At 35.9% G+C, this 17,471-nt stretch overlaps 1 protein-coding gene across 1 annotated transcript in view; it reads left to right on the forward strand.

Moving 5' to 3' along the window:
- The window catches only part of odad2.S (outer dynein arm docking complex subunit 2 S homeolog), a 90,862-nt gene extending 74,414 nt beyond the window's left edge, over nt 1–16,448 (forward strand). Inside the window, exons 18-20 of the mRNA XM_041567398.1 lie at nt 5,114–5,302; nt 6,656–6,877; nt 16,276–16,448. Of these exons, the coding sequence (XP_041423332.1) occupies nt 5,114–5,302; nt 6,656–6,877; nt 16,276–16,389 (525 nt within the window). The 3' untranslated portion in view covers nt 16,390–16,448. The remainder of the gene's footprint in view (nt 1–5,113; nt 5,303–6,655; nt 6,878–16,275) is intronic.
- The last annotated feature ends 1,023 nt before the right edge of the window (nt 16,449–17,471 follow it).

Consider the following 17,471-nt stretch of genomic DNA (forward strand, 5'->3'; position numbering starts at 1 on the left):
CGAAGGATTTCAATTCCTAGTCGAATATCAAGGGTTAATTAACCCTCGATACTCGACCCATAGTGAATCAGCCCCATAATGTGTGTACCTGCCTTTTATAATGCAATGTACAGTCTCTTGCCTCCATCAAGCCAATTTAAAACATCTGTTTTATAGTATTAAGACTGTGGTTTTTGTACTTTGTCATTAAGTCGCATTTCATTGATGCCAAATTAAATGTTTACATAGGGGAACATGTTACTTTTTGCAAAATGGTTCTTTACCTGGCTTAATCTAGAAAAAAAATCTACCATGCACTAGACAAAATAGAATTAAAATATTTTGCTGCAATTAACACGGAAGAATAAACCTATAATATAACATGCATTCAAATTACAGTTGTAATAATGACCTGGGTGCATTTACGATAAAATGAACGTGTTCATTAAAGGTACTTGTCTCCAAACACATCCTTTGTACTTCCATATAGTTGTGTTAAGTGCAAATTTGTTTTCCCTGCAACTTCTGCTTAATCATGGGGAAGTGCATCTAGTGATGCTGGGGAACTTTGAAGGTACTGCCACCTTGAATGTGACAGTGATTACATGGTTCCTACTCCGGGTTGCGTCAAAATGCAAACTCGGGGAGGCCCATTTATCAAAGGTCGAATTTCGACTTCAAGTGAATTTTTTTAAATTCGAATATACTCACAATTCGGCTGGGAGGTTATTTAAGAAAAAATTCAAATGGCTAATATGGTTCCAACCCGAAAATTCAAATCGTATACATTTCATATTTGATTTATACAAATCAAATTTTTCACCCGAAAAAAAAAAAACTTGAATGTCAGGAAGGTTATTAACATCTCCAAATGTCTCAACGGACTTCTGCCATTGACTTGTACATGAACTCGGCAGGTTTTAGGTGGCGAATATTCGAATTAGGACTGTTTCCATGGTCGAGGTTGGATAAATCTCACATTGGAATTTAAATACAAATTGGGGGATTAAAATTTCAATGTGTGAATTTTTAAACTCAAAAATTTGAATTTGAATTGACTATTCGACCCTTGATAAATCTGCCTCTTAAAATCATAGAACTTTAAAGCTTTGGACAGTAAAATGCAAATTTTGGACAGACTTTAATATGCAAAAGGTTTCAGATTCGGTTCAATATTCAACTCAATTCTTTGGAGGATCCAAATCTAAAAATTATAGGTTTTCAGAGGATTCATACTTTCTATGCCAGTTTTCATTTCATACCTCTCTTTGTTATATTTGTGACAAGGAAAAGTTCCTTGTAGATTCAAAATAAACCATTTGTACCTGTTAAACACTAAAAAGAGGAAACATTAAAGGAATTGTTCAGTGTAAAAATAAAAACTGGGTAAATAGATAGGCTGTGCACAATAAAAAATGTTTCTAATATTGTTAGTTAGCCAAAAATGTAATGTATAAAGGCTGGAGTGATTTTATGTATAACAAGTCAGTCAGAAACTACTTCCTGCTTTTCAGCTCTCTTGGTTTACACTGACTGGTTGCCCTGGCTACCAGGCAGTAACCAATCAGAGACTTGAGGGGGGGCCACATGGGTCATATCTGTTGCTTTTGAATCTGAGCTGAATGCTGAGGATCAATTACAAACTCACTGAACAGAAATGTACCATGTGGCCCCCCTTCAAGTCGCTGACTAACTCAGAGTTATAGAGCTGAAAAGCAGGAAGTTGGATTCTGGCTGTTTTATTAGACATCTTATCACTCCAGCCTTTATATATTACATTTTTGGCTAACTAACTATATTAGAAACATTTTTTATTTTGCACAGCCTATCTATTTACACAGTTTTTATTTTCACACTGAACTATTCCTTTAACTAGTACCTGTTGTGGACTAAATAATCAAATTACACATGTTAAATATACAGAGATGTGCTTTCTGAGTTAAACCTGCGGTGAACCCTGTGCTATAGTACTTCTCTCTGCCTTTAACTACTTTAGCAGCAGTTGCTTTTGATTGTTTTTCATTACATTTTTCTGATTTGTTGTGTCTGTTTGTAATTGGGGAGGGAAGAAGGTTAGATAAATATTTTTGCATGGGTTTTGAATGGAACTCTTTAAGACTAATTCATTAAAAAATTGTCATTGTGAATTATTTTTGCTGAAAAAAGCACATAGCAGAAAACTTGATCAACTTCAATTAGTACATTTTCCCTCTATTGGAAAAAAAAATTATTAAACGTCTCAACTGAGGCCCAAACGTTTCTGCCGTTGCTAGTGATGGGCGAATTTATTCGCCAGGCGCGAATCCGTTGCTAATTCATCTGCAAAAGTAGACTTCATGCTTTTGCCACATCATTAGCTGTATTTAAATTTCTCATAATAAATAAGCCTGCACTGTGGATCATATATATTATACAGGTATAACATCTATTATCTGGAATGCTTGGGAACCGGTGTTTCCAGATAAGTCATCTTTCCATAATTTGGATCATCACATCTTAAGTTTATTAAAAATAATTTCCAATATTTTTAAAATTTATTTAATTATTTGTATAAAATGAAGTCTATGGGAGATGGCCTTCCCATTAATTGAAGCTTTCTAGATTATGGGGTTTTGGATAAATGATCCCATACCTCTACAAAGAAACTGTTAAAAGTAGACACTTAAAGGTGTTATTTATCAAAGTCCGAATTTATCTCAATATTTTCTGCTACAAACTCAGATCAAATCCGCTCAGGTTTTTTACGCTTAATTATTACTACATTTTCCTGAAAATTTGCTTTGCGGGTAAAAATCAAATTTTTTGGATTTCTTCATCCGATTTTCACGAATTTCACAATTTTTTTGGAATTTTCACCCGAAAACTTCGGGGTATTGCACGAAACCCAGCGCACATCAAAAAATCATTGGGACTACTCCCATTGACTTATATGCAACCTCGACAGGTCTGAGATGCCGGATTTTCAGATTTAGACATTTCCATCCTCAAGGTTTAATAAATTCTGAAAAATTCTTGATTTTTTTTAAAGGTCTGATTTTATAATAAAAAAATCACAAATTTTTTGTGATTCTTGCATTCGGAGTTTAGTAAATAACCCCCTAAGTCTGGGATCATGATCATTAGCCAAGAGCCAAGAGGAAGGGGAATCCCTACAGGAGCTAACCTTGATTATTTGAATGCTAGTCATGTAAAGCATTCAAGGGATACTCACTACTTTTAGCTCCTAGAAATGGGGACCTTCTCTTTGAGAGCTGAGTAGCTCAGTTGACTTTATCTCCAGGAAAAAAATTAGACCCTAAGTGGCAGACTCTCTAAAATTCAGCTACCAGGCTAATCACTTTAATAGCTCGGAAAACAAATCCTGAAGGCAAAATCAATGACAATATCCTTAGCCATCAATATTGATCTAAATAAGCAAGCTGCCCCACACAATTGTTTGGTCCGTTGTTTCAGTTCATGAAAGTTCCATAAATGTCTGAAATCTGCCCCTAACTCAATCTCTTCAGCCATTGTTTTTTCCTGCTCAGAGTTATGGAAGTGTGTTTGCTGTAGTGGCAATTCAGAGGAAGTACAGAAATTTGTTTATTTTTACGAAAATAAAAATGTGGTAAAAATAAAATCCTACTTGTGGAATAAAAATCCAATGCCCGATTGTACACGAGCATTTTAGAGAACTCACTCATATTTTCTGAAGTGTTTCAGCTAAACCCGAAACTTGGCTAGTAATAAATTAGCCCCCTAGTATAAATGCATTTTGTTCATTTCATTGGCCCTTTAAAGACTACATAATTTGTGTTGGGGTTTTGCATTTATAACTTTTGCATGTGTCCCTGTATTGTCAAATGATTTGGCCAACTCTTGAACCAAATCCAAGCCCTAATTTGCATATCAACATTTGAGAAAAAATTTTCAAAAGTCATCAGAAAATTGTCATGTTGAGTTGTTGGTCAGTCACATCACTTTAAGGGGGTTATTTATCAATGTTTGCCTTGTTTTTTCCACAAAAAATCAATATTAATTAAGGGAGAAAAGTATGTGAAACTTGTGAGGTCATGTAGAAGTCAATGGGAGCTGTCCTAGCCAGAAATGAAACTATTTATTCAATTCAAGTTTTTTAATTTGTTTGAGTTTGTAAACTTACTAAAATGATGAGTAGAATGTTAATTTGAGGTATTTTTTTCATTTTTCTCACGATTTTATTTATTCATTTTTTTTAAATAAGGTAACATTCATTTTTTTTACATAGTGAGTTTATTCAAAGTAAAAAAAAAAACCTAAAAAATTACACAAATTTGAATTCGGGGTTCTGATGAATCCCAATACCGCCAATTGTGAAAGGATTTGCCAAATCCCTATCCGAATCCTGGATTCAATACATTCCTAGTTTTCATGGTTATCAAAAAAATATGCAGAAAAGCTCAATAGCCCAGAGCCTAATGTCCAGACACTGCTCCACCCAAAACCTATAACTGATCTTGTCATTCTTTTTCTACAACCATGTACATTTAGGGGCCTATTTATTAAGACTCAACTTTTTCTGGTCAAGTTGTAAAGGGGAAAAAAATCTAAATTGTTAGAGGGCAAAAATCTTTAATGTTTCTATTTATTATGCTTTCAAGCTGCTAAAAATCCGAATCCCAAAATACCCCAGCTAATTTCGAAAAAGTCATATGATTTTAATTGTCTCGACTTTTTCCTGCACCAACTTTTTAGAACATGCTTATTAGTAAATTAAGGGGATTCAGGTTTGGGAGTTTGGTCAAAAAATTTTTATTATAAAAAAAAGTCGAGTTTTAGTAAATACCCCCCTTAATGTTTGCTTTTTTTCTATAGTTTTTTTTTTCTTTCCATTTTCTTCCTTCTTTTTCAGTTGTACCAAGATGCCTTGGCTATATATATATAAATATATATGTCAATTGTATCTGAATAAAGCACTTTCATTTAAAAAAAAAAATGCTGAAAAGCTTTTGACTTTTATTTCTTCAGGCTGTTGCATTTGAAATTTAACTCCAATTAAAAAAAAAACCTAACATCAAAAAATTGCAATAATTGTAAATGAGCAAAACAGATTTAAAATATTTTGATATTAATTTGTGTATCATCACAGTTATGTATATGGTTTTCTTTTCAATAGGATGCCGGAGAGATGGTTCGATCATTTGTTGGAGGCTTAGAACTTATTGTAAATTTATTGAAATCTGAAAAGAAAGAGGTTCTGGCAAGTGTCTGTGCGGCTATCACTAACATAGCGAAGGATGAGGAGAATTTAGCAGTTATAACAGATCATGGAGTAGTTCCACTGTTATCTGCTTTAGCAAATACGGTTTGTAAATTTATTCCTCTATTACATTCTGGTAATGTTTGACTAGAAGAGATGCTGTAAGGTATTTGTGTACAACATTTTATTTTGTGTCAAAAAGAGTGTGACATGAAGCCTCCCATGAAGCTACACAGTGTTTTCAATATGGCAGACCAATTATTAAATCTAACACAATTTCAAACTGAAAAATGTAAACTGTATGATGTCATACAAAGATGACTTCTGGCTTCTTAGGTAGGCTGGAGGCCATAAGCATCTGTTGGGAGGCCACAAAGACCCCCAATTTAGCAGCTGTATTGTATTAATCATTTAGTCCTGCCTTTGCCACCTTCTGTATTTCTCGTTCTTACATGTACAGTAAGGGGGTTACTTATCAAAGTCTGAAGTATTTTTAACATAAAAATCCGATCAACTGCGACTGCCCGAATGGACCTTATTTATCATTAAAAAAAGCCAAATAACTTCAGAGCTTTGCACGAAAAGTATGAATTTTTCATACTTTTCAGTAAATACCACAAATTTTTTGGACATTTTGGTCCAAAATCCCTGAAATTAGTGGATATCAGTACGGACAGCAGCGCAGACACTGGGAAAAATCTGGTTGCACTCGCACACCCTGGCCTTCTAGAGTGGTGATACCCGGTGCACAGCAATGGAGGAATCGGCGTCCCCCCTTCACTGGCATACAGGTGATGCTAGCAGGATAAACCTTGCTAATTTATTAAGTGTATTGCAGCATGCAACGTTTTGGGGTGACCCCCTTTATCAAGCATGCTTGATAATGGGGGGTCACCCTGAAACGTTGCATGCTGCAATACACTTAATACATGAGCAAGGTTTATCCTGCTAGCATCACCTGTGTGCCACCTTCCCCATTGACTTATACAGGATCTCGAGAGCTTTGAGACCTTTTAAGACCATCAAGCTTTAATAAATCCCGAAAAATTTGTAGGTTTTTTTTAGTCCGAAAACTACGAATTATTTGAATTTCGGATATTCGGAACATAATAAATAATCCCCTAAATGTCTTTTTCCTATAAATCCCATGATAGCTAGCTATTGAACATTTATCAACATACCAACCACTTTTCATGTGGTGAAGAAAGACAGAATGCTGTGAATTGCAAAAAACCAAGACAGCGCTGCTCTTAGATGTTTCCGAGGACATCTACACATGACAATCTTTACCTTTTTAGTCATGAAAAACCAGTAATAAAAATCCTCTCTTTATTGGACTGTGTATATATGTGAAACATTAAGAAAACTTAAAAAAAATCATTGTTCCCACTTTGTATGGAACTGTTTAAACTACTATGAAATGAGACCTATTATATTATCTGTCTTATTTTCTGCCAGACTGATGATAAATTGAGGCGCCACTTAGCTGAAGCAATCTCTCGTTGCTGTATGTGGGGAAACAATAGAGTGGCTTTTGGAGAGTCTAAAGCTGTAGCACCCTTGGTGCACTACCTAAAATCCAGTGATCCTTTAGTCCATCAAGCCACAGCTCAAGCCCTGTACCAGCTATCAGAAGATGCCAACAACTGCATAACAATGCATGAAAATGGAGTGGTAAAGGTAAGTGGCGCTAAAGAGGTCACTAGCATGCAGTCAATTGCTTCAAGGTCTTATATGCTAAATTATTTATATAAAAACATAATTACCCACCTTGAAATTGTATCCACATTAAGGGGCCCAGTTACTTTGCTCGAGTGCAGGAATACGACTTTGAATCGAACGATTCAAACTAAAAATCGTTCGACTATTCGACTATTCCATAGTCGAAGTACTGTCTCTTTAAAAAAAACTTCGACCCCCTACTTCACCACCTAAAACCTACCAAGGTGTAATGTTAGCCTATGGGGAAGGTCCCCATAGGCTTCCTAGCAATTTTTTGGTCGAAGAGAAATCATTCGATCGATGGATTAAAATCCTTTTTCGTTCGATCGTACTATTTGCGCTAAATCCTTCGACTTCGATATTCGAAGTCGAAGGATTTACATTCGGCAGTCGAATATCGAGGGTTAATTAACCCTCAATATTCGACCTTATGTAAATCTGCCCCAAAATGTGTGATGTATTCTTTGCTACCGTAAAGTCTTTTTTGATTTTTGCACCTGGAATGGCTTCCAAAAAGGACTACCCTGCACCTAAATGTAATGTCTATTTTATTCAGTTCCAGTATTTTTTTCGAATGGCTCATTGCTCAGTGAAAGACATCAGGATATAAAGGCAGAATATTCCAAGCACTTAAGTGATCAGACACTTAGGGGCCGATTCACTAACTTCGAGTGAAGGATTCAAAGGTAAAAAACTTCGAATTTCGATGTTTTTTTTTGGCTTCTTCGACCATCGAATGGGCTACTTCGACCTTCGACTACGACTTCGAATTGAAGGATTCGAAGTAAAAATCGTTCGACTATTCGACCGTTCGATAGTCAAATACTGTCTCTTTAAAAAATACTTCGACCCCCTAGTTCGCCATCTAAAAGCTACCGAAGTCAATGTTAGCCTATGGGGAAGGTCCCCATAGGCTTGACTAACTTATTTTGATCGAAGGATATTCCTTCGAAGTCGAAGGATTTCAATTCCTAGTCGAATATCGAGGGTTAATTAACCCTCGATATTCGACCCTTAGTGAATCGGCCCCTTAGAAATGTTTATAGACAGAGCAAAAAAAATGAACCCTGTTTAAATCTTAAGCTCAACAATCAGTGCTTATTTTATTAAGGTTTATCTTTCATTTATTCCTTCTTAATTAAAAAGTAAAAAATGAGGATGTAAGGTACTCTGTGCACAGAATGTTCTTTCACTGCATATTTGTAATTTCATATTTTAATGGGTGTTGCCAAAATGCATGCTTTTATTATAGAAAACCTTGATCATATCCCAGAAACAGCAGGAAAAACATCATTAGAGGTGTTATTGCTAAGCTGTCTGTACTGTATTCTTACTTTTCTTTTAACTGTAAAACAGTATGGCAATCACGTGTATGTATGCAAATATGCAGAGAATAAATGTTCAATAAATACGTCCTTTCATTCTATGGATGTCAAACCTTACTTTTGATATTCTAAACAAAAGCTACAAGGTATGGTCTCAGTGGTGTATTCAGTAGAGAGTAGGGGATGTATAAACCCATATAATTTTAGAAAAAATTAACCAAACTGGAGAGCTACAAGATAGATTTGTTCTCTTTGGAGAGAGGGTCCGGTTCTTTGAAACATGACCAAGTAAATAGTGACACTAATACACTTCCACCAATGGTGCAATCCAGACTTATACCAACACTTCTTAACTATAAAGATTTGAACAGAGCTTTAAATGAAATAAATATTTCCTTGATGTGGACATCATACTGCAGTTTCCCTATAGAGCGTTGTATGGTGGCAATTTTATCAAAGTAAAACTGACCATTTACTTAGCTCGAGTGAAGGAATAGAATAAAAATAACTTCGAATTTCAAATGATTTTTTGGCTACTTCGACCATCGAATTGGCTACTTCGACCTTTGACTTCGAATCCAACGATTCGAACTAAAAATCGTTAGAATATTCGACCATTCGATAGTCGAAGTACTGTCTCTTTAAAAAAAACTTCGACCCCCTACTTCGCCACCTAAAACCTACCGAGGTGCCAGGCTTTCTATCAATTTTTATGTCGTAGAAAAATCATTAGATCGATGGGTTAAAATCCTTCGAATCGAAGCGATTTTTTGTTCGATCGAACTATTTGCGGTAAATCCTTCGACTTCGATATTCGAAGTCGAAGGATTTACATTCGGCAGTCGAATATCGAGGGTTAATTAACTCTCGATATTCGACCCATAGTAAATGTGCCCCTAAAAGCTACTAACTAGAAAAAATATTAAAGTACATTAAGGTAGTTATTTACTAAAACTCTACTTTTTCTCAGTTTATTTAAAAAAAAATGTAAACAAACTCTCAAACACGAATGTCCTTTATTTGCCAACAAAAGTTCTTGAAAAAAAAACGATGAGACAAAAGGTCATGACCAAACAGAGCCTCAATTCCAATTGTGCAACTTTTTGCCCTAAAAACTCAAATTTACCAGGTTATCGAATGAAAACCAGCGCACGCAGCTCAAACTATTAAGAATCATGAAGGTAAAAAACATGTTCTAATTGTTAAAGGGACCATCTGCCATTGGCTTCTACATGAATTCGACATTTTTTTAGCTGGAGTATTTTTGGAATCTGATTTTTAGCAGCTTCAGAGCATAATAAATCTCAAAAATTCCCCCCAAAACGTTTTCAACCAGAAAAATTTGAGGTTTAATAAATAGACCTCAAAAAGTTACCTATAGGTTGATCTTTTTTTGCTGATAAGTCTACTTTTGAAAGTAATTGTTACTTTAAGTTCCTAAACCTGATTGTGGCTTGCATTGTATATTATTTAGGTTACTGGTCATCAAAAATTACTCTAATATGGCTTGGCCAAAACCCTACCAAGTTGGTCAGTCCTCTTTCTTCCCTTTTAACTGCTGATTTGACATCTGGATCTTGCCTCTGACACTTGTATAGCATCTTTAAACATATATAGTTTATTTGAATAAGAACAAGTGATACTTTGGGCAACCAATTTAATATTACAATAAAACCATATGAAGAAGATAAAGAAATAACACCTGGGAAAGCAACACAGCTACTACTGCAAATTTATTGGGTAGAAAAACAATTCATCTTCTGGTTTCGGAATTATTTTACACAATTCTGAACCTGCACTAACATAGTTTGTATTATTCCTGGAAGCAACGCTGTCTCCTGTGCAAGATAAGTATAAATTAAAGTGATGCCTGTCATTTGAAATGAATTAGTTGCTAGCGAGAGCCCAAATAACTTGTATATTCATCAACTCTAAAAAAACATCATAATCCCTTGCTTGTAGTCTGTATCAGTCGTGTCACAATCACAAAGTTCATAAAGACAAGTGAATCCATTTTTCATGCAGTTTTTTAATCGCTACTGTAACTTAAATGCCTTAAAAATTAAAAGAGCGTTGCAAATGGGATGCCAAGAGCTAACATTCCCCCCCTCCCTACTCTGCTGGGAATGGCAAACCTAGAGTTCACATTAAGGGTGCCGCCATGTTTGAGCAGTTTTTAATTTACAGCTGCCAATTAAAAAATGTGGTTTTATGTCTACTTTTTGAGGTTATGAAGTTTTGGAACCTTTATTCAATCCATTGACAAGAATAATACTATCAAGTTATTTGACATTTGGAATACATAATAAGAGCTCGCTGCTTGCGTTTCTGATCCCATCAGGGCAAAGACCTCAGAAAGGAAGATTGACCAATATTTACTTATCTATATATGGAGCAAGGCCTCTTATTTAGGGGCACATTTACATAGGGTCGAATATTGAGGGTTAATTAACCCTCGATATTCGACCGTTGAAGTAAAATCCTTCGACTTCGAATATCGAAGTCGAAGGATTTACCGCATTTCCTACGATCGAACGATTGACCAATATTTACTTATCTATATATAGAGCAAGGCCTCTTATTTAGGGGCACTTTACATAGGGTCGAATATCGAGGGTTAATTAACCCTCAATATTCGACTGTCGAAGTAAAATCCTTCGACTTCAAATATCGTTATAATATTATAATCCATCGATCGAATGATTTTCCTTCAATCAGAAAATTGTTAGAAAGCCTATGGGGACATTGATGTTCGGTAGGTTTTAGGTGGCGAAGTAGCTGGCCGAAGTTTTTTTTAAAGAGACAGTACTTCGACTATCGAATGGTCGAATAGTCGAACGACGTTTAGTCCAAAACGTTCGATTCTAAGTCGAAGGTCGAAGTAGCCAAAAAAATCATTCGAAATTCGAAGTATTCTTTCTTCTATTCCTTCACTCGAGCTAAGTAAATGTGCCCCTTGGTGTTCTAGATTTGGAGTTCTATTTATTAAATCTCACATTTTTCTTGTCAAGGGAAAAATGTTGAATTTTTAGAAGGAAAAAAAACTAATTTATTGAGATACTTTGAGAATTTTTCAAAAATACTCCATCTTACATCTATCAACTCAATGGCAGATTATCTCTTTAATAATTGAAACATGTTTTTTGTCTTCATGGTTTTCATAGTTTCAGGCTGTTTGTTTTGTTTGACAAAGTTTCTGGCCAACAATTTGCAAAAGTCACACGTTTCGAATTGTCACGCGATTTTGTCACTACTTTTTCCTCAGATTTATTGATAAATTAAGGGGATTATGGTTTTTTTGAGTGAGAAAAAGTCACGTTTTAGTAAATACCCCCCATAATATACCATGAGGTTGAATTAAGGGTTTCTCCTGATAAATGTGAATGTTGCCTTTTAAAGGTTTATTAAGCACATTTTACAATTATTTCAGCTATGTATGTATCTCTTGGAACTATAAAGAGAAGCATGAGTTTTTACTGATGGGGAATCTCCTAGTTTTTATGGCAGTGATGTGAATCTCATGTTTTTCCTAGTCCTACAACTCCATTGTTCTACCTTTCTCCCAGACATTTCTGTAGCTCCTCTTAAACCCTATTTTCAGTATTATTAATAGTGTCATGATCATTTCAGATTAGAATAACATGGGGACATGCCCTAGTGCCATGTGCGTGGACTGAGGCCACTGTGGGTGTGGACAAAATAATAAGGCAGAAAATGAGAAAGTAGATATAAGAAATGCAGATAAACAAGATTCTGATAAGATTCAGGACTACCTACCACTTACCATAATGAATAAACCACTTACCATAATGCATAAACCGCTTACCATAAATGAATAAACATGGGCACTTACCGGTCGGAAATTGTGCTCCAACGTGCTGCACAAACACTGGGATCCCACGCAGTCAAATTCAATATAGAATACGAAGAAAATGGAGCACCAAAGGAGCCGAAGTTTAGTCCATTAAAAAGTCGAAATTTATTGAAGAATCTTTTAAAATGATAAACGCATGCCTAGGACATACAATAGGCTTCCCGCTTAATGCGTTTCGTGGCTACCGAATCCAGAATCCCAGAAATTCATTATACATTCATGCCTTATAATTTAATTGGAGACCACAAAGGGAAAATGTGATAATAAAAGAAAAGATCTCGCTATTGTTCTACGGATTAGTCTGTTTGTGGGTTCTAAGAATTGCCACAAATGACTTCAAGCGCACATGTACATTGTCAGCGTGAGGAGGACTCATTATGACTTTAAATACATCATTAAACACTTGTAAGATTGACTGGAAATACACAAAGTGAGTGAAGCAAAATATATGCAGGTCGTTTTTAATGGAAAAGATTGCTACTGGATATATCTGCCAGTGGTGCGGCGTGCCAGAAAAGTGGAATCTGGCACTGTCCTCAGCTAGCAACTTCATCTTTCATCTGTATTTCTCTTCTGAATTTATCTTGCTTTAAGAATATGCCGGGAATGTCTTTTTCCTTCCGACTTGGCTCTTGCCGTTAACCACAGAAGCACTCAGAGCAGCCTCATGCAATTGTTCGGGTTTATATACTGTACTAGGCTGAGACTTTGCAGAATAACAAATGTTTATTTAATTTGACAGCAATAAAGTAAAGATAAAGTGCTACTGAAGACTTGTACATGCACATCATATAATCACTTGAAACTGTTAAATTGAAGCAAACGCATGATTTTTCTTCATGCAAAGAATCGAAAAGCCTTTTGCTAAGGCGAGTTATTTCGATGTTTATTTATATCTTTTGCACCGAGTTATTATCAGAATTCCCATGTAACTACAGTACACATGTTTTCAGGGGACCAGAAAAAAAATTATATAAAACCCGTAAAAAAATGTAAAATCAGATGGGACCACAAAAAACAAAAGTGAGAGAAAACCTAAAATCAGGGGATGTAAAACTGAGGTTTCACTTTATTCAAAGTCACCCAACATTGCGGGGGTTATTTACTATTTACTAAGCTTTTGGGGGCAAAACAGTCAATGGAAATATGACCGTTCAAGACTCACCCCACCACGGCATGTCCCTTCAGTCAGCTCCGTAAACTCTGTGTGCTCAGCCACCAGCGTTCCGGCTGTAATATGGATCCAAATTAGCAATACACTCCGGGTGAATATGAGGAGGTTTATTGTAGCATATCAAGGTAACAACATCGCCTTACGCGTTTCAGGAAAACATTCCCTTAATCATAGACAAAACTCAAAATTTTTTTTAAACTCAAATTTTTCGGAATGTATTAAAGTCTTATACTGCAAAAAGTCTGAATCCGAAAATTTGCCATCTCAGACCTGCCGAGGTTGTATTTAAGTCACTGGGAGAGGACCCTATCCTAATTGGAATTTATCGTGGTCTGCGCTGGGTTTAGCCCGGAAAAAAGTACGATTGGGGGCAAAAGCCTGAAAAAAACGTACTATACAATTTTTAGTCAAAGTTTTTCCTCAAAATATTCTGGATAACAGGTCCCATACCTGTACATAAACCAATACATATATCACTGCTACATGAACTGTTAGCTTTAATCTAGGGGTTCTAGTCTATACCTGCATATGACGCGTGCAGTTCCCTAGAAGTGGTGATTTTAAGTTAATGAAATCAAGTGTGATTTCACTGTCATTCCTCACAGATATCGATGGATCCCAGGTCTTTAGAATGTTAAACACGGACTGGCTGAATATGCACAGAGTTCAGAGAGTTCATCACATTTTCATGTGAAATACATTGGAATCAGTTACAATTTATACAACTCATAAAACTTGATATCCCAAACTGTTCCCTAAGAGTCCCCATTTCACCTTTTATTTTATGATAGATATGGTATCTGTTTTATGGAAACCCATTATCCAGAAAGCTCCAAGTTATGGAAAAGCCATAGACTCCATTTAATCCAAATAAGCCAAATTTTCGAAAATGATTCCCTTTTCTCTGTAATAATAAAACAATACATTGTACTTGATCCCAACTAAAATATAATCAATCCTTATTGGAAGTAGGGATGTTCTATCTTGGATTTGGCCAACCCCCCGAATCCTTTGCAAAAGATTTGGGCGCATACAGAATCCTAATTTGCATATGCAAATTAGGATTGGGAAGGGGGAAGAATTTTTACTTTCTTGTTTTGTGACAAAAAGTCACACGATTTCCCTCCCCCTAATTCGCATATGCAAATTAGGATTCAGATTTGGTTCGGCCGGGCAGAAGGATTTGGCTGAATTCGAATACTGCTGAAAAAGACTGAATCCCGAACTTAATCCTGGATTTGGTGCATCCCTAATTGTCCAGAAAACCCCAGGTCCTGAGCATTCTGGATAATTGGTCCAATACCTGGACAGTCTGTAGCATTTTTCAGAATAACATCTTGAATGTACCAGGTGGACTAATTTTTTTAAGAATTATGTATGGGTTGTAATATCAGTTCATATATGAAAAAAATCCATAGGTATAATATATGTATAGAGCAGTAATTTTAACTGCTGTTTCCTAGAACAATTCTTTTGAAAAGAACTGCTTTAATCATTGTAAACTGGAGCTGTTTCTTCAGTTAATAAGTTCTTCTTGCAAATGTTTCCATGCTCGTGTTTTCATTGTAACTCCTTCCAATAACTCCCAGTTGTATATGATATTGAAGTTCCATCCTAAAGGTCCGGTATCTCTATAACAGCAATGATCCAGTCTAGTAAATGTGTGCACAGGAGCTCTCCATCTTGGTTTTGGTTAGGAGTGTCAGTGGCTCTGCACATGCTCAGACGACTCTGGGAAGCTATTAAAAGGCTAAGTTTAGGGGTCAGTGGAAATCAATAAGTAGAAAATGAAGTTCACTATTTTAAATCACAATTTTCCATGTAAAATCCTTCAATGTTGAATATTACATCTAGGGATGCACCGAATCCAGTATTTTGGATTCAACTGAATCCTTCGTGAAAGATTTGGCCGCATACCGAACTGAATCTGAATCCTAATTTGAATATGCAAATTAGTGATGGAAAGGGGAAAACATTTTTTACTTCCTTGTCTTGTGACAAAAAGTCAAGCGATTTCCCTCCTGCCCCTAATTTGCATATGCAAATTAGGGTTCGGGCAGGCAGAAAGATTCGGCCGAATCCTGGTGAAAAAGGCCGAATCCAGAACCGAATCCTGGATTCGGGTGCATCCCTAATTACATCATTAACGCTATGCAAAGTTAGCCTTAACACCTACTCTCAAGTTTTGTTAAATTTTCTGGCGTAAAGAACTCTTTGCAATTGGGAAAATTATTCCATACACTGCATATGTTCCCGAATGCCATTTGTTTCGAAACGTTGTGAGGAAATGGGACGCAAACAATGAAAAACTTGGTCACTGACGTTTACTGTATGTAGTACAGGTATAGGATATGTTATTCAGAAACCCGTTATTCAAAAAGCTCAGAATTACGGAAAGGCCATCTCTCACAGACTCTATTATAATCAAATAATCCAAATTTAAAAAAATGATTTACTTTATTCTCTTTAATAGTAAAACAATACCTTGTACTTGATCCCAACTAAGATATAACTAATCCTTATTGGAAGCAAAACCAGCCTATTGGGTTTATTTAAAGTTTACATGATTTCCTAGTGGACTTAAGGGGGTATATTTATCAAAGAGTGAAGTTAATAGTGAAGTTTCCGCCACTAGAGTGAAATTCCGCCACTCTCCATTCATTTCTATGGGATTTTTATAGGCGTATTTATCAAAGGGTGAACTTTCACTTTCACCCATTGATAAATACGCCTTTCAAAATCCCATAGAAATGAATTGAGAGCTGCGGAATTTCACTCTAGTGGCGGAACTTCACTCTTTGATAAATTTACCCCAAGGTATGAAAATCCAAATTCCCCGAAAAACCACAGGTCCTGAGCATTCTGGATAATAGGTCCCATACCTGTGAATAGTTATATCTTCATAAACCAGTATAAAACAAACTTGCTTTTCTGGATCAGCTGCCATTGATCTATATCACGTTTTTATTCCTTCTTTTTGCAGCTGCTGATTGATATGGTGGGATCTCCAGACAGTAAGCTCCAGGAGGCTGCTGCCGGATGCATAGCCAACATTCGTCGACTGGCTCTGGCTAATGAAAAGGCACGATATGGCTAACCTAACCTTTAAGGATAATAATTGATATCAAGATAAATTGTTCCACAACTACCACTCTACTGGTTATGGATGTAAATCTCATTTTATTTCACAGCTAAATAGTAATGCTACCTATAAATATTGACAACAAATGAAAAATCTTTGTGTTGGGACAAAGTTGTCATAATAATAATATTTAAAAAAAAAGAAATGTGTATTAATTGTTCTTGTATAAATATCAGAGTGCTGTCATCAAAGAACCAAAAATATTCACGTACAGCAAAAAGCTTCTAGTAAGGGGATGCAGGCTATTGGTTTTTTGTTTTATTTTTGTTCCAAGGAAATTCTTAGGAATGAAGCCTGTCCGCCATCTAGATGCACCTTGTCTGGAGAAAGCAATAGTTTCCTAAAGTACTTGGTTCATTTGGAGGCAGCCTAGTACTCATGAACCCACAATGAATGGATCCCATTGGCAGAAGACTAATGAAAGACCCTGCTTTATAATAGCCGCACAAAACTCCATAAGTATAAATACTCCATCTCTGTAAAAAATACAGCATAAAAGGCTGTTGGATTGGCACACCAATAAGTCAAGTGTGCTTACTGTAAGGGGGTCAGAGCTGCCATCACAAATCATGGGGCCCCGTAGAACATATCTTATATACAGTATATATCAGGACATAGAACCATATATATATAAATTAAAAAAAGCACTAATAGGATGATTAAAAAATGTTCACACAATGTTAAGTAGCCCTAAGGCAATTTAATTTATGTTAAAAAACAACCCCTCTTTAAGAATTATTTCTACTAAAGACAATTCGGTGGACTTTAGCTTTCACTAACGTTCCATTTTATTTTAATGACACAACAGAAAATCTGATGAAGCAGGTTGGCACTTTCCTTACAGGTTAATCTGATATGATACATCACATGATCATAACATCCCATTTCTTGTGCTCTTGAAATCTAATAAGATTAAAAGAGTAATCCATAAATTGTATATGAGGCTCAACATACCGGCATACATAGTTGCTTAAGGGAAATTACATTGCTATCTCCACCCATCCTAATGCAGCGGTCCACCACCAAACATCATATGA

Source organism: Xenopus laevis, chromosome 6S (genome assembly GCF_017654675.1).
Source record: "Xenopus laevis strain J_2021 chromosome 6S, Xenopus_laevis_v10.1, whole genome shotgun sequence".
Lineage (NCBI taxonomy): Eukaryota > Metazoa > Chordata > Amphibia > Anura > Pipidae > Xenopus > Xenopus laevis.